The sequence below is a fragment of the Poecilia formosa genome, unplaced genomic scaffold (assembly GCF_000485575.1).
Source record: "Poecilia formosa unplaced genomic scaffold, Poecilia_formosa-5.1.2 Scaffold47, whole genome shotgun sequence".
Taxonomy (NCBI): Eukaryota; Metazoa; Chordata; class Actinopteri; order Cyprinodontiformes; family Poeciliidae; genus Poecilia; species Poecilia formosa.
Window position 1 is genome coordinate 1,272,138 of NW_006799986.1, and position 18,162 is coordinate 1,290,299.

At 41.0% G+C, this 18,162-nt stretch overlaps 1 protein-coding gene and 1 non-coding gene across 3 annotated transcripts in view; both read right to left on the reverse strand.

Annotated features, from left to right (window-relative positions):
- cavin2a (caveolae associated protein 2a) overlaps nt 1-9,125 on the reverse strand; it is an 18,572-nt gene extending 9,447 nt beyond the window's left edge. Inside the window, exon 1 of one of the 2 annotated variants that reach the window (XM_007552286.2) lies at nt 8,487-9,125. In XM_007552286.2, coding sequence (XP_007552348.1) covers nt 8,487-9,023 — 537 coding nt within the window. In that variant the 5' untranslated portion in view covers nt 9,024-9,125. The remainder of the gene's footprint in view (nt 1-8,486) is intronic. The other variant, XM_007552285.2, reaches the window with a different exon arrangement.
- Nucleotides 9,126-17,574: 8,449 nt separating this feature from the next.
- On the reverse strand, nt 17,575-17,656 carry trnas-aga (transfer RNA serine (anticodon AGA)). The gene has a single exon. It is a non-coding gene; the product is annotated as a tRNA-Ser (tRNA).
- Nucleotides 17,657-18,162: the final 506 nt, after the last annotated feature.

The window sequence follows — 18,162 nt, forward strand, 5'->3', positions numbered from 1 at the left end:
ACGGAAACATGCAGAAAAATACGGAAACATGCAGAAAAATACGGAAACATATGGAAAAATACAGAAAATTACAGAAAAACATGGAAAAATACGGGAAAACATGGCGACCTGCTCAATTAATGAGCTGAAGTCTTTGGCGTGTTCACCGGCCTCTCCATCACACAACGCGACGGCCTATTCAAGCCCGTCGCCATGGTGACGCCGTGGCACTGTAATCTTGGAGCAAACCATTATGTTACTCATCCGGATCAAGATGTTTAACTTCCTGTGACATGTGAGTCATCAGAGTAACGTGAAGCTGCAGCTGTTTGAGTTTTTATCGCTTTAACTTCCTGATCTCCAAACAGATCGCATCACAAAGTTTCACAGCTGGTTTAAAATCTTTTTCGTCAGGAATGATGGAAAAACGTCTTCCAGAGCTCCGCCTTGACATTCCTCCACATTTCCAGTTCAATAAGTCAGAGAGCCGCAGTGCAGACCCATTCTTTTCCATATCAACCATTGTTTGATAAGAGCAAGCAGAGATAATGTTGGACAAAGCTTTTGGTTAAAGGGCAAGATGGCCGCCGCAAAAGTGCAGGAAGTTATTATTGTTCATTTTTAATGCTTGAGACAGAAGTAAAAGGAAAACCAGCAGAAAGCTGATTGTGTTTCCCTTCCTGACAGGAACGCCGAGGCTCCGGAGAACCAATCAGAGGAAAGAGATTCACACAAAGTTGAGCAGGAAGTTTTTCAATGGTTTTGTTTGGATCCACTCATTGGACCAGCAGCTGAAACTCTCGGCTCTGACTTTCTAAAGCTACAAAGAAAAACAGAACTCCTCCAGTGACAGACCGCTGCGTCCGAGGCGCACAGAGCAGCGTTACGGCAGATCCTTCCTGTTAGACTCCATCACTGCTCAGCTTCACTCATTTCAAATAACATGTCTGCTGGTATTTACACAACTTTCAGTTTCATCTACTGTAAATACACGGTTGAGTCTTAATGCACAACTACATGATGAAGTACTAAGAGGAAAAAAATAGATTACGAGAAAAAGTCAGAATATTAAAAGAAAGAATATCAGAATAATGAGAATAAAATCGTGCAACAAAAGTCATGATAAACAAGAATAAATTTGTAATTTACAAGAATAAAGTTGGAATAATATGATAAAAAAGTCAAAAAAAATAAAGTCGGAATATTGTGAGAAAATTCATAAAAATACAAGAATAAAATTGTACAACAAAAAGTCATATTTACAAAAATTAAGCCATTAAAATGTGAGAAAAAGTAAGATGAGAAAAAACTTATAATACAAGAGCAAAGTCATAATATTACTAGAATAAAGTTGCTATATCAGCAGAAAGCAGTAGTAATTTTATGATAAGAAGAAAAACTTAAAATGAGGCACGTTGAGCATCTTATGAAGCTTATCTTGGTTTTAGAAATACTTCAGATTTTAACTCCTCATTAAATTATTTTCTGCATCAGGATTTCAAACGACTGAGTCCCAGACCAGCTGCTCATGTTGACCATCAAAGTTTTTCTCTCATTAAAAAACTTTTCCTAATAATTTTATGACCACACATTGTGACTTTATTCTTTTGCAAAGTTTATAAAAATGATCCTCAGTTCCTTGGATCAGCAAATATCTGATAACTTCAAAATATGTTTCAGTTTGAATGTTTGAGAATTTTATTCTTTAATTTGTTTATTTGCTTTTCTAAAACTTTTTTATGTTTGTGTTAACCTACATGCTGCTCGTCTCTGTGGGACAATAAAGGACATTTTTCTTCTATAAACTGTTTTTTATCAGGTCTCATGTTATCTATTAGAACCTAGCAAGGGTGTACTTACTTTTTTAATAAGCTTTTAACAGTATAACTTTATTATTTTAATAAATAATGATGATTTTGAATCTGGTTTATGTTTTTTGTTCACTTGATTTTCAAATTAAATGCATTTTTTGAACCTGGAAAAGAGCAAATCAAGTGAATGTCCAAGAATTAAAAGAGGGTGTACTTACTTATTTTGCATGACTGTAGAGTATGAAATCAAGCCAACTGTTTTAGTTTGTTAGGTTCTGTATCTGTTGACGTTTAACTTGTGTTTTGGATGGGAACCAGAAGAGAGCGAACGGGCGCGGACGTGAGTTCAACCAGCCTTGTTAACGAGTTAATACCAAAGCTAAAACCAGAGACATGCAAACTGTGAGCCGCCCAAAACAAAGACGCTCTGTTCCTGGTGGAACAAGCCGCTTCACGGCGTTAATGCAGCCCCATTTTTACTGTAATTAAAATGTTAAAAACGGCTCCACCTCAGAAAGCTGAGTCCTCACTGCAAAATGTTGGAAGTCTGCAGAGGAAGTTCTCCCAGGTCTTCTCAGTGTAATTAAAGCTGGAGTGTAACTAGAAGAATCTGCAGCTACAAACTTGCATTTGCCTCCAAGACCGAAACAGTTGAGCCGACTGGTCAAACCTGAATGCAGGAGGCTCGTCTGCACGCATGCAGTCTGCTGTCACCGCATGAGAAATGAAGCTCATACAATATATTCTGTTTTCCTTTCCTTGTTGTTGCTCTGCTTATCATTTTCCTTCTCTATATTTATCCTCGGCTCTGTGTTGTGCTGTAAACCCAGAGGATTATCCGAGGAATGAACCCCAAAGGGAAAGTAAGAATGATAACAGAGCAGGAACGTAGTTCGTAAACAAACTTCATTGTTCATTTGGAGAGCACGCCTTAACAGGCTGGGAACTCACTTTAACACGCAGAACAGGTTTATTCCCGCTAAAAATACACAAACGTTTGTAAAAAAGTGCAGGAAAGTCACTTTTTCTGCTCCGATGGCACATTTACAACTTTTTTTTAATCAAATCTGCAACTTTAACCTAAAATAAGTCACTAGAAGTGAGTGAACACGCTGAAACAAGTTATATATCACCATGAGGAACATAAAACAAACGGAGGCTGCAGCCTGCAGCCAGCAGCCTGCTGCAACCTGTGGAGGAGGATCAGATTCCCACACGACGTCTGCACCAGGCAGCAGCAGCACAAACTGTTTGCACACAACTATTTACACTTCACAGGTACAAATGCACCAATCTGATGCAAGAGGAAATCACTATAAATGTCCCTAAAGGCCAAACTTCACTATCTTTGTCTTTTCCCAAGAAAAATATCAAAGTCTGAGTTACAAGCAAAGTAGATTGAAGAAACGGGTTAAGCAGAATGATTTTACTGTAATCACTGAACTGGAGGTCACATCCTGAGAAATCTGCTTGGTTTTATCTTTTCATTTTTTAAACTTTTTTAGTTTATAAATGCATCAAACGAACAGAGTAAAGGTTTAGGGTTAGACAGTGATGCTTTGATGCAAAAGGGAGGATAAAGTTTTAATCTTTTAATTACGAGTTGGATTTAAAACTAATCTATGAAGGAACTTGGAGCACCTTTTTTATTTTGTTACGTGCAATTAAAAAGTTCAAACAGTCGAGTTTCTTCAAAAGAAAATCTGAATCTTGTCTAATGAAAAACCGTCACCTTTATGTTTATTGAAGAAATTTCCATGATTGCATCTGAAGCCCATTTCACCCTGAAGTCTGCAGCAGCAAATTGTGCAAAACTTGGCAACATCAAAGTCCTGCAACATTCCTGACAGAGAACCTGTAGTTCCTTCATTTGATCTGAGTCACTTCTTCAGTTTATTGACTGGTTACATTTTCAGTTGGTTTGAGGTTGTTTTTTTTTCAAGCTCAAGCTTGCAGCAGGTGACTGTTGTGCCAAGCCACAGTCACAATCTAAACAAACCTCTAGATTTGGAAACGTACCAAGACCGTCTCATCCAGACGGTTGTTTTCATCCAGACCCAAACGAGACGCACTAATGAAGAAAGCAAACCAGAGTTTGTTTAAATGGACTAAACCAGAATATCCTCAGTTTGGGGCAGAGAAACAAACCGTTGAATGTCCTTTAACGAGTAAATCTACCCAATGAAGCATTCTTATCTCTTGTTTAGAAAGTTTTCTTTTCTGGCAGAAAATGTAACTAATGTGGAACCAAACATGCTTCACCATCATGTTAGGACATTAAATCCAGTAAAAGTTTGACCAACAGGCCTTTTCAACTGCAGCAATTAAAGACAATGAATGGAATTTCTGAGTTTCTTTCTCTGTATCAGAGGCTGACTTGGGTGAAAAGATTAAACAAAGAGGGAAAAACAGGCTTTACTTCCTTCTCTCTGAAGTTGGATTAAGCAACAACCTTTGATTAAGTGTTGCTGCACAAAGCATCAGGACGGTTGGTAAAGCAAACAAGAACAGGAGCTTTACCTGTCAGTGCAAACCTCTGAACTTTCCCACCTAAGAGGTTTTTACTTCTAACCGAGCCTCTCGCTCTGCTTAAATTCAATCTGGCATCCTGGTTCTTCTGAGAAATAAACAGCGACAAGAAATGTTTTGAGCTGCTGAGAAATAAATGACTTCTGTCACAGGAAATGAAATTCATGGAGACTGAGGCAGGAAAGCACAATAAGGTAAACAAACCAGTACAGCGCAGCAGTAATTAAGGCCTCATTAGTGGCTTAGCAGAGCGGGAGACATCTCTGTCTAACTGGAGCGGGTACGGACCTCCCTGTTTCCACCTCAGCTGTCCCATACAGGAGCACAACTGTTTGGGATCAATCAGGACGCGCCCCCGCCCTCCTCCGCTGATATCCAAGGGCCTCTGTGGTTTGAGTTTGGCAACAGATAAGTGTTATCAAAGCTCTCAGGGAATTGGAACAGGTGGTGGAACAAAAGATGAAGGCAAAAACGGAGTTACATCAAAGAGAAAGCCAAACTGAGAAAGCAAAACCTGACATTAGGGGCAACAGAAAATGATGGGCGCCAATTAGAGCCAAGAACAGAAAGGAAAGAATTCCTTCAGTCGATCTTCCCCTCAGGCACAACGAGGCTCTTTTACAGCTGCAGTAAAGCTAAACTGAGGAAGCAAAATCTGACGTTGGGGTAGCAGGAAACGACGGGTGCCAATTAGAATCAAAAACAAAAAGGAAAAAAGAAAAAGAGTTGCATTCTATTCTTCCAGTCCTCTCTCCCCTCAGGCACAACGAGGCTCTTTTACAACCACAGTAACTGCTGCACCTCTGAATTTTTGCAACTTTTTACATTTTTAACACAAAATCATGTTGGGTTGATAGTGGATTGCCGTAGCGCTCCTACCACCAGGCTTAGCAAATTTCTGGGGGAAACCCTACAAAAGCTAAACTGGGGAAGCAGAATCTGACATTAGGGGCAGCAGAAAATGATGGGTGCCAATTAGAGTGAAGAACAGAAAGGAAAGGAACACAGGGCTGCTCTCTGGTCCTTCATCCTCCCTCCCCTCAGGCACAGCAAGGCTCTTTTACAACCGCAGTAACTACTTACACCTGACCATCAAACGGCATTGCTGCATGCACACACATGCAGATACTTGGCCTTACTGCGCCCGTATGCAGACACCGCATGCTCGACTCACAGAATGCACATTAAACCAAGGCCGAGCAGTTTGAAAAACATCCAGAGCAGAGACAAACCAACAGACCTGCAGACCGGCTTAAACAGGTTAAGGTTCTTGGCACCTGCTGCATTTGAACAACAGAGCCTCAGTACCTCGGAAACCAGATAACAATGGTGGTAAAGAGCTCTCTGTGGCTCTGCCTGAGTCAACAACAATGCCCCCTCCTTCTTTTACACGACATACGCACACACATTCAGCAGGATAAAAACCCACGCTGACTCCTAGTAAACCGGCCCATATCAGGTTTTATGGCTTTAATGGCGACTACTGTATGACCAGATGAACTTTTTAGGATTTTATTTATTTATTTTTCCAGATCAGTGAGTTTTACTTCCACAGGTGAGAGGAAACAGCTGAAGCTGAACATCCTGTCTAAACCCAGGAGTGTGTGTGACCGCCTGCTGCAGCCTGTAAGCAGATCCAGGCAGAGTCGGTGTCTAAGGCCATCCTCTATTATCTCCTGCAGCTCCGTTCTCAGACACACCCTTCTTTTCTGGAGCACAGGGACAAGCTGTGAGTGTGGGTGGGTGTTGCTGGGACCTTAAACTTATGAATACTGGGATCGTGTTGTTCACCTCTGCAGTTGTTGGTCGGAGGTCCCGTCAGACGGGTTTCAGGCGTAAATGTGCGAGGCGTTGCAGCTGGACGCACACATCCTGACCGCACCCACGACTCCAGGCAAATAGGAATGCAAATGGGACTCAAACAGAGCAGCGTGTGTGCTAACGAGAATCAAGTCGCTTTGAAGTTACTCTTTTATAATTTAGGAATGATTTCCTTAAAAATCGATAACATTCAAACTGAAAACCGAAGTTAAGATCCCACTTAACTTTTGCAACAACCACAAGCGGATCCAAGCGGATCCGACTCGTCATGAATGAGCTGAAGTCTGATTCATGAGATTTCAGCAGAAAACAATGAGATATGGTTGTTTTGAGGGAAAATCTTGAGCCCAGGACTGATTTAGCCGTTCTCTGGATGCTCAATAACTTAATTTTTATGAACCATTTCAGAGATCTTGTATAGTTTTTTTTTTTAATTTTGAATTAATAGGGGAAAACATGCCTATTTAAAACAACATGCCATGTCCAGAACCTTAACCACTGAAAACAGATTGGAGCTGACAATCACATACTTTACTACAGTACGATTAAAAACGGGTACAAATGTTTGACCCAAAGTTGTACCAGAAGATGGAACATAAACCACAAACAGCAGAACTCTGCAAATACTTGAGACTCCTTCTAAAAATGTTTTCAGCTGCCAGTTTTATCAGTTTAAACACCAAATATACCTTAATGTGTGGCCAATCAGGATCAAGGAAACTCACTGGTGTTTCTGGATTGGCTGCTGTTCCGAACCAATAGCATGTCAAGCAGCAACCTGCCAAAGTATTTCAGCTTCCCAAGCTGCATTTTCTTTTTAAATATGTTCAATAGAGATGCAAATGGAGAAGAAAAACAGTGAATCAGCAAAATCTTTTTAGAATAATTTTTAAAAATCAGCAAGCAGGAATATTTTTCACAAAAATTGAGTTATGCTCCACAGAAAAATATGCAAATATGTTAATTTTTGCAAATAATTTGGAGCTCCATTTTTGGATTACATTTTTTTAAATACACCCCATTAAACATGAAAAATATTCACAAATATTTTGAAGTTCGATTCCATAGAAAAATTAACCAAAAAGTGAATTTTTTGTAAATAATTTGGAGGAATTCTTCACAAAAAAAGAATCTGCAAACAGGGGGAAAAATTAGCAAATACTTTGGAGTTACACTCCAAATAAAACGTGAATAATTTGATGTTGTATTACACAGAAAAATCTGCAAAAAGAGAAACTTTTTGCAAATAATTTAAGTTACATTCCACAGAAAGATTGAGAATATAAATGAAACTGGTAATGTCACAAGTTTAAACCCTATAATTTTATAAAATTAATTTCTGCAGATGTTTGCTGCCGCAGAATGAATGTGGCTGATTAAAAACTGGATTATGTGTAGAAACCATTTGAAAGCCTGTCCTGTTGTGTCCTGAACTCAAATTAAGTCATAAACTGACTTTCCTTACAAACATTTGATCAAATTGTTTTGAAAATAAGTAATACATTGATGAGTCTCACAACTTTATCTAATATGAGCAAAGATGATCAACCAAAATATGAGGGATTTTAGCAGGCCGAGAAATAAAATATAATAATAATAATAATAATAAAAAAACACATGATAGTAGTAGATTATTTAAATATTTGGTTCTGCATTTAAAGCTGCAGTTTGTAACTTTTATTGTTAAAAAAGTTACTTTTACATATTTGTTAAAATTGTTTCAATGTCAGAACAGTTTTTGAGACAATTTGTGAAAAGTTCCACTTCCTCTTTGAGCAACTTTTCCTATCTGAAGAAAAAAAAAACAATCAGAGTCAGGAGGCGGGACTTAGCGCTGCCAATCATCCTCATGTATGCTGCTAAATCTGCTAAATGGTGGAGAATCAACAGGAGGATAGTTTATGGTGAAACTAATTAGCCTTAGCATGGCAGGCTATGTTGTGGTGGTGATTGACAGCACTAAGTCCCGCCTCCTGGCTCTGATTGGTTGTTTCTAGTTAACACTGAGAGAAGACAGAAGAGCTCCATTTTTTCACTAATTAACCGACACAACATGTCAGTTTCACCAAACATGTAAAAAATAAGCATTGTTCATAAAAGTTGCAGAGTGTAGCGTTAAAGCAGCTGTTTGACGGAAAAACTCCCAGCAGCTTCATCATGATTCATCCTGACAGCTCAGACTAAAACAACAACCTGACTGCCATAGGAGTAATCACCAGGTCTGCTGTTTTAAATAGATCTCAGAAACCGCACTCCTCCATAATAACCTGCTGCAGTTTCACAGGTTCTGCCTCTCAAATGGCGCAAACTGAATGTTTCGGTGCAGCTTTTTTTAAACCGACTAACCTGGAAGATGAGCACTTTGAAGTTGTTCCTCTTCAGCAGGTGGTTGTGGTTGGCCTCCAGCTTCCTCACCTGCACCGCCTGCCTGTCCAGACGCTCCTTCACCTCCTTCACGTTGCCGTTGACTTTGCGGGAGCGCTCCAGCAGCTTGTTGACGCTGTTTGCGGTGGACAGGTGGGTCTTGGAGAGCCGCACCACGTCGCCCTGCACCACCCGCACGGCGCCCTCCAGGTCGGACTGTCGCTGCTCCATCCTCTGCTGGTTCTCCTGCACCGCCTCCATCATGTTCACCAGCTTGTCCAGCAGCGCCACCACCGTGATGGCGCTCACCTGGCCGGGCGGGGAGGCCGCGGTGGGGCTCAGGGGGCCCCGCAGGCTGAGCCGCTTCAGGGTCCCGGTGGGGGTCGGGGAGCAGGGGGCGGAGGACGGGCTGATCTGCAGCTCCGTGTTGTCGGGCTGCAGCTGTGGGAGGGTGTGGGTGCTGCCAGACACACTGACCGACACGCTGCCGGGCTCTGCGTGGGACCCTTCGTCTTCCATGGCTCCTGAACTCAAACAGCTCCTCTGCAGAGGGATGGTGGGGTTGCGGTCACTCTGCCGGGCTCCGCAGCGACTGCAGGCGGGCTGAGGAGCTCCTTGGAGTGGGTTCGGCCTCCACGCCCCTTTCTGACACGCACAAACACGCCGTGAACTTTTCAAACACCTCCCCTGCCGGCCAAAAGGAGGGGCCGCGTTGCTATGGGAGACGAGCAGGCCGAGCCCTGCTGCTGGAGAGAGGACTGATGGGAGTTCCGCTCCGTTCGGGATCCTGGCTCCATGGATCGGCTCACCCAAAAGAACCGGTTCTTTTGACTCACAAACGGCTCTTCAGTCACTATTGTAATATAGATGTAGGAGTTGTACAGCGGTGTGTTAGAGTCAGTATAGATAGATAAAAAAGGAGTAAATTTCCGCCAAAAAATTAAGAAATTTTGAGATTAATCTCAGAAAGATTCTAGTTTTTTTATTAAAGAGTAACAGCCTACGTCACTGTGACCGAAGAACACACATACACACACATAAATAGTTTTATAAACTTTCATTTGATTAAAGTTCAACATCTATGTTGAAGTGTTGTTTTTTGACTATAACGATTCTTCAAGTAGTTTGATGTTTTTATCATGAAGCTTTAGCATTAGCTTCTAATTACCATGTTGGTGAAGCATTGCAGCATTAGCAGAACCAATGTTTAAGGTCAGTGCTTTAGGGTTAGCGCAGCTAGCTTTCTGTCAGTGAGCTGGCACATGCAGCCGGCTCCGTCTGCATCGACTCACGGCTGCAGTGAGTGGATGTCAGCTCTTCCTTGTGTTTCGGCCTGCTGTGTGTCCATTCCACATTGAGCATGCCTGGCTGCATCTGTTAAATAAAAATGAGGGCTACCTTTGTTTACAGCGCTGGCTGCGGCACGTTTGCATCGAGCCAAACTGTCCCAGACTGTCCAGAACAAAAACAGCGCAGAAGTTTCTGCTTAACAACTCATTCAGGCTTTTTCTACAAAGACTCGACGTGACGCTGAAGCCACCTGGTACCTGCCTGCTCCTCCTCCTGCAGGCTCAGTTCCTGGAGTAGATCTGAGTGTTTGTGGCCGTATTTTGCTCTTGTTGTTCAGTTCTGTATCATGGCATGGAAATGTGGAAATCCCTGTTCCAACAATGAGCTCATCAGCATGCTGGCATCCTGCCCTGCTCTTTCTCAATCTTCGTCTCTGTCACTGTAAATCTTTTATTCATAGTAATGCGATCACATGCTGTAGGGGCAAATAAAGCAGGAATGTGTCGCAATCGGAGTGGAAGTCACAGCATGTTGGGAGGCGTGTTTTTATCTGACGGATTGATTTTCTCACAGAAACAAAACTATACGTCCAACCTGCGACTCCGTTATCAGTGGATACTGGCAATGAAATCTGCGTTGGGTTGGCTAAAGATAATGAAGCATTGTTTCTTCTAATATCAATACATTCACACCCATAAACTGGGATTAGGCTTCCTGTACGTGCTGGTTAAAACACAGAGGAGCCACACCTTGGGACAATAGCAGAAAACCACTGCAAAACGACTGTCCTTCTATTCAAACCTGAAGCAAGAACCAACATTTTGATTGAAGGAACTTTTTTAGTTCAAGGTTCACCTGCAAAAAATGGTGTTTGCATGCTTGGGTTGGTTTATTGTTTGGACTTGGTTGTTTAAGATCATCCACATTTAATTGTCCTGCTGTTTTTCTCCCAATCGACAGGCGGTGATTTCAGGTGAACCCTTGTCTTACCTTTGACCTCCAGCAGCTCATCAATGTTTCTAATCGACTCGTTAGCTTCCTGAATGATAAAGCATTTGCCCACACCTGCTAGAAACCAGACAGGGCAGCGGCATATCCAGTAGCTCATGTCATGAGCTGCAACCAACGGTTCTTATGTTCTAAACAGTAACAGTAAGTAGTACTGCATTAAAATGAAAATGATCAAAACAAAGAAATACAAAAATTATGGAAAAGGCCTTTTAAAGAAAAGGCATGTTTGACTGAGATTTTTCTTCAGCTTAGGTTTTTTTACCAAAACGTAAAAACCAACAAAGCTTGTTCCACAGTATTCGCTCCAGCTTTAGATTTGCTCCTTGGAGCTACAAATAAACCTCGTTCTGAGGACCTGAGGGCTGAATTTTAACACTTCAGTAACTTTAAAAACGAGACTGATGTCTGCAGGGAGTTGGACCAACTGAAATGTGTAAACGCGGATGTCAAATTCCTGATTTGACACCAACTTTCTTAATCAGGAAATATGTTCTAACTGATCGAAGGAGAAGTTGTTTGACGTGACCTTAAGACGGGCAAAAACAACACAAAAAAACTGCTTTACTTTCTCTTTAAGTTTGCAACAGCTGGATGTTACTACTGTTGGAAACGACAAAGAAGACGACAGGAAGTGATAGGAGGTTCATGGCACTGCATGTTTTATAATAACTAATCGAGTGAACAAACTCATTGATGTTTGATTTAATTTCTTATTTAAAGGAAAAAAATACAATAGTGAATTTGTGTTTTTTTGACATTTGTTATGGAAACGTAGTTTCTAAAACTTCTGTTGAGAAGTTAATATCTAAACCACTTTGAATACTTCTGGATGTCCAGACCAATCTATGAAGTCGGTTAATTAAGATGATGATGTCAGTTTTTAGAGCGAATGCTGTAAAAAACGACCCTGGTGTCGTAAAGGGAACATTTAATGACGTCCTGCTGACACCAGGTTCTGACAGGAGAGTTTGCAGTTTGCCATGTTTTTTTTTGTCACACTTTTCGCAGCCAGAAGAGTCAGCGGCAGATCCCTCCGTGTCAACATGTGAGGCTAACACCTCCTCTGCAAAGGGCTCTCACTCGATCAGCATCAAACTGTGAAAGTCACGCTGAAGTGGGAGATATTCACTCAACTAAAACAGTAACTTCCTTCCCAGGCCGAGTCCAAACCCAGATTCTGTCACCACTTTCCCCGGGAGACGGACACATTTGTTGACACAAACGTTCGACCTCTTGTTCCTCCACTCTGACTTTTCCCACTTTCACTCACGGGACTCTGTGCAGTGAAGGGAACGGCCATCCCATCCGGACTTTTGGCCCGTTTTCTTTCCATCCATCCTTCCTCTTTTCAGTCTTTTCCTAAACGGCTGGAGGTTTTCCAGTTTTCCTGCTGGTATCCTCTGTTTCCCAGTGGAATGCAAAGGAATGTTATCTTGACTTAAACATCGTTTACATCCTATAAACGTGATAAACATCATGTCATGATCAGCAGCAGAAGATGGACTCATTAAGCCACCTAGAGGCTGAGAAAAGCAAACGTGACTTAATTCACTTCCTCAAAAGTTCATCCTTAAATTAACTCATCATGTTTATGTCTTATAGCATGAATTCCTGTTGTGTATGTTTTCTTATTTTGGTAACACAGTATTCGAATCATAAAGACTCTCCAGAGTAGTTTTGCTGAAACTTTGCAGCAGAGACACGCTGCAACACGCCGGGCGGCCTGAACCTCCAGGAACCTACCAGGGCGGGGCGTTTATGTAAGCTGTTGGCCTCAGTTCAACATCGAAGAAAGTTCATTGGTTTTGTATCCTTTGACAAAATGTCACCAAATCAGATTCATTGGATTCATTCATTAAAAAGGCAGAAAAAAGGCATTAATTTAAACTCTTACACTGAATGTTCATGGATGAGGCTGTGGATGTTCTCTAAGGGAGTTTTCCCACCTGGTAGTTTGGTAGACTTGGTTCCATTTGGGGACAAAATGCAACATTTGTTACATTTTAGCAGGTGTGGTTTTACTTTCTCACTGCACTGAGTCTTACTTTAGTAAACGGAGCGCTGCTGTTTGACGTCAATGTTCTTCTGCGCATGTGAGTTGCAAACCGTTCTGAGTGCAGTCACATTTAATCAGTAGTATTAACTAATAAAAAAAATGGATTTCAGCAAAAAAAAAAAGAAAATAGTTTTATTGAGCATCCTTGGCTTGTTTTCACACCTGATAGTCCAGTAGACTCGGTTCAATTGGGACCAAAGTTTCACCATCTGCTCCATCTCCTCTGCTGTGGTTCTTCTTTCTCTCTGCTGAGTCAAACCAACCTGTTCCCCTCCTGGCCTGAGGGGGCGCTGCACCAAGAACCACTGAGGAAAACAACATGAAAACCTCTGAAGACACTGAGTGCAATAAAACGTAAACAAAAATGGAGTGGCATCAGATTTAAACCGCTGGAAGATTGACAACAAGTCACTTCTCCTGCTAGTGCTAGGCCAGCACATTTGTGTTTGGTTGTGTTTACCCAGAATGCCCTGCGCTGTAATCCACTTCCTGCTTTTGGAGCAGTCTCTGTTCACATATGGACTTCAACCAAACTGAGATTGAGGTTTTTATGTGGATCAGTTTGCATCAGAGTTTGATTATCACCTTCCCAAACGAACCGGACTTTATGGGCAAACAAACTACAGTTGGATTAAACCGGATTAAACATGGCTGGTGGGACTGAAGCCCATGACCAAAAGTAAACCAAATCAGGAGAAACATCCACATCCTGCCTGCTGCCTTTACTTCCTTCTTAATCTAAGCTGGTTTTGTGCAGCCGACACGTTTCCTGATCAGTGTTTAAATGGCACCCCCGATGTTCGTGATTACCTGCAACAATTGTGGGCAGATGGGCCAACCTGTGATGATACGATGGATGCCCGGCAGCGTTTGATTTGTATAAGCAGCTCAGGCTGGATGTCTGGTCGCGCAGTGGGAAGAACGTAAGCAATGGTACCCTTTAGTCGCTAAATCAAAGGCTCCTGCAGAGAAGAAAATGGCATGCTGGGACCAAAACAGATGGTGATGGATCTTTAAATGACCCTCTTCCACAGAGCGCCGTGTTGGACACACGCTCACTTAAACGTGGCCTTGCACACTACAAGAACAGTGTGTTTATTTGTGGAGTGTAATTTTGCAGCGCTGCAAGTACTGCTGCTAATGGACCAATTTCAGAAGCAGAGAGCGTGACACACACACACACACACACACACACACACACACACACACACACACACACACACACACACACACACACACACACACACACACACACACACACTGAGCCGGTGAGGAAAAGCTTTCTGCAGGTTGGCGTCTCTCTCCATTTGTTTCAGGAGAACCATCAGTTCTCAGGCCTGTTCAGTTCGTGACGGCAGCTCTGGAGCGACGGAGCGGCTTGTTGGTTGTGAATCAGTGAGGACTCTCCTGGGCCGGAGCCACTCCAGCCACAGCCGCCCGTCTCCAGAGATATTTTTTTGATCACTTGCGTTCCACCTCATTGCTAATTTCCACACAGGTGCTCAGTCATGCAGAGGAAGTTCAGCTATCAGGTGGGATGTAAATGATCTACATTTGGATATCCTGGTGAGATATGGGGCAAGTCCACACAGGTTACGGTACCAACAACCTCCCTTGGAATCAGACACAGTTTTGTCAAAAACTGAAAACTAAATGCATCAGGTTTGCTAACAGGGTTGCCAGATCTGACTGACAGCTTCCAGCCCAAAAACAGAACAAAACAGCCCAAACATCAACCTCTAATCAAACTCATGTTGATTGTGTCGTGCATTCAGTTTCATTTTTGGTCGTCCTTTATTGTATTCTGACCAGAACCAGATCCGACTGGAACGGCAGAGATCCTGACTCAACGAGACTTGAATGTGTTTGGTGATATCTCCTTATAAATGAAAATATTTCTGCTTTACAACACTACTACACAATGACACTTGATTAACTAATGATTAACCACTAATGATGTCGTGTTCAACAGCCCAAATTTTAACAACCTGTCCAAAGTCCAGTCAAACATGTTCAAAAGCAGACCAACTGGGTGGAAACCTGCCCAATCTGGCAACACTGTCTGCTAAAGCAGCGGCTAACTACACCTGCAGCTAGAGCCAGCATAGCGTAACCTTTGACCTATAGACGTGACTGTTTAGGAGGTGTGAGAAAACTGACAGCAGGACTAAAAGTAAATTTCTGAAGCACAAGGATTAGAAAAACATTTATATTGTTTGTTGTTTGAGGCGGTTTTAAGAGGGAACCGTCCAGGACTAAGTGGAGAGCAGCAGCTGAGTTGATCTGTCTCTCTGTACTGCTCATTAAGCAGAGCTGACCTCCAGAAACTTCTGTTTTTACTTGCTTTTCAGCAACTGAAACTATGATCTCACTGCAGACCTATGCACTTTCACTGCCTTAGGTCACTCAGCGAGGCTTGACTGCTTCTCCTCCACCAATCCAATAAAAAACACTCATTTGCATGTTAAGAGCAAGGTGGTGCCTTTTGCTGTGCAACGTCTTGTAACAATCACATCGTGGTGGTTCTGCATTTAGATGATCACGTTGTTTCCTTCTGCCGTTTTGGGCTGGAAATATGACTGTTGGAGCTCAATTTAACTTAGGGACCACAAGTTTATTATCTTTATTCTACTTGCAGTGCATTCACACCAGGCCTTTTTAGTCCAAATCTAGTTCGTTTGTCCAGAAAGTTCGGTTCGTTTGGGGAGGTGTGAATGCTAATTGAACCACAAACAGCAAACTGTCCTCTTCCGCGGACGCTGTGCTCGGTGTCTTCAGAGGTTTTGTGTGGTTTCCTTCAGTGGTTCTTGGTGCAGCGCCCCCACAGGCCAGGAGGGGAACAGGTTTTGGTTGGTTTGGGAACTGCAGCAGCTGAAAATATATAAATGTTGCAACTTTGGTCCAAAATTGAACCGAATCTACCGGACTGCCAGGTGTGAAAACAGTTTTAGTGTCTGCTATGAGAAAACATAATCCTATAACTCCTATAAAATCAGCAGAAATTACTCAGGATTATCATGATTTGATCAGAGGTAAAAACCCGTCATATTTCATAAAGCATAAAAATCCAAACTGAAATCAGAACCAAATGGGAAAAGAGTTTAATCCAGAATTTTCAAACATCCAAATTAGTTTCAACAAGTCAGGTTTGGGTATTTTATGACCATTTATCTCCTTAGATTATTAAAATAATGAGCAAGAAATAAACGTGTGCAACAGTTTTAGTACATGGGTATGAAATGGTTTCTTTACAACATGGGAAATGGAAGAGACAAAATATTTATATATTTAAATATTTATATATACGTACAAAATCAGTCTGACGAAGGGGAAAAGCTACATTTAATAGCTTTCATGTGATGTTATAAACAAAAAACTTGAACTTTGACTTGGACATAAATAAAAAAAAACATTTTCTGATCTCTTGCAAATATAAATATATCAGTTGTCTTAAATGATTTTATTTTTAGCAGGATTTCCTTTTCCTTGCAGATTTCAGATGGGCGCTGCTGAATGCTTCAGTTTCTGGTTATGATTGAACATCAAAGGCTGTTATCTTTCCAGTCTGTAAACAGAAATCTGAAAAAAGCTGGAAGCTGTCGTCCACCAGCAGCTTTTACTGGATCCTGACGTCTGAAATGGGAAACCCGGATGTTCAGTTTTCCTCCCTGTTCCTCCAGCCTGTCAGATTTATACCGATGCCAACAAACACATTTCATCATTTAGAGGAGGTAAAAGGACGATGACAAAGACAAAGTGGAGAAAACTATTAGATTATTTTGGTAGATTCAGTGAAAAACCCTTGCAGAATCCATAATAAAAGTTAAAAATAATATATATTATAATGGTTTGTTTAAAATCAGTTTCCAGTTTTATTAAAAATAACTCTGACCATATCAAAGCAGTTTTTATCATTACATTTGGTCCAGTTTGCATTTTTGTTTATTTTTTGTTTACATGGCAATTGATGCCTTCAATATATTTGATGTTTTTAATGTCTTTAATGATTTTATCTTTTCTTTTTATCTTTTTATTACTTTCTTTTTATTTTTCTTTCTCACTGTTTCCAAAAGGTTAGAGTCCTTGTCAAACGGCGTTTTGACTAAAGTCCAAAGGGTTGGAATCCCAGTTGACGGCGTCTCAACTAAAGTTCTACGTTTTAATGATGTTTTTTAAATCTCTTTCTCTTTCTCACTGTTTATTACATACTGTTTTTATTTTAATTATGTAAAGCACTTTGAAATGCCTTGCTGCTGAAATGTGCTATACAAATAAAATTTGATTGATTTGATTTGATTGATTTATTGTACTAAAATATTAAGAATTATTTTCACTATCATTGTGAATTAATCAGTACCTATGTTGTATTTTGTAAATATTACTTTTTAGTTTCTTTCTAAATGTGCAGAAAACATAAAGAATCACAACTTTGAAACCAAACCTGACTATTAGTAACATTAGCATGAACGCAGCCGAAGTTATGCAAATAAAAATAGAAGCAAAAAAGAAAAAAATCAAGGGAACAGTAAAAAAATAGTAATGCAAGTTTCTCTGTTTTATATTTAAAGAATTAGTTTGTTTTTTTAAATACAAGAATCAGACTTTTATAATCAGAGCGCAGTAATAACACTGTTTGTAATTCTGTGTATATTTTTTGTGACCGTCGAAACATTAAAAGAGAATTAAATCACTTAGGGAAAAACAAAAGCAACTCGTTGTCGGCAGGATTCGAACCTGCGCGGGGAGACCCCAATGGATTTCTAGTCCATCGCCTTAACCACTCGGCCACGACAACATGGCAACATAACCAACCTATGACGCAATATGAGGTTGTATCTTCCCCGGGGTTCTGTCTCACAGGCGTTTGAGTTTGTTTCTATTATTTATGTGAAACCAAACACTTAACGAACGGTCACATATTTGCGGATTGTTCGTTTTCGCAAAACACACCAAAACATCGTTCTCCGTGGTCAACAAGTTTGAAATTTCCAGATTTACGAAGCACCCGGAACCACAACAACGTCGACCGCTGTACTATTCAATCAGGAGACAACAGCACCATCTAGTGGCGGTTTACACCTGTTGCTTTGAGTGACAATTTGATTTGCTCCCACCTAAAGATGAACATGTTTCTTTTACTGAAGTGGGTAAAATAAACAAAAATTGTACTTACGTAAGAGGAAGAGTTCTTAAAATTAAAAGTATTTCTAATAAAATGCAAAGTACGGTTCAGGAGAAATGCATTTCATTTAAAAAGTCAGTCAAGTACAACAATTTTACTTGTTTTACTAGTTGTACTTG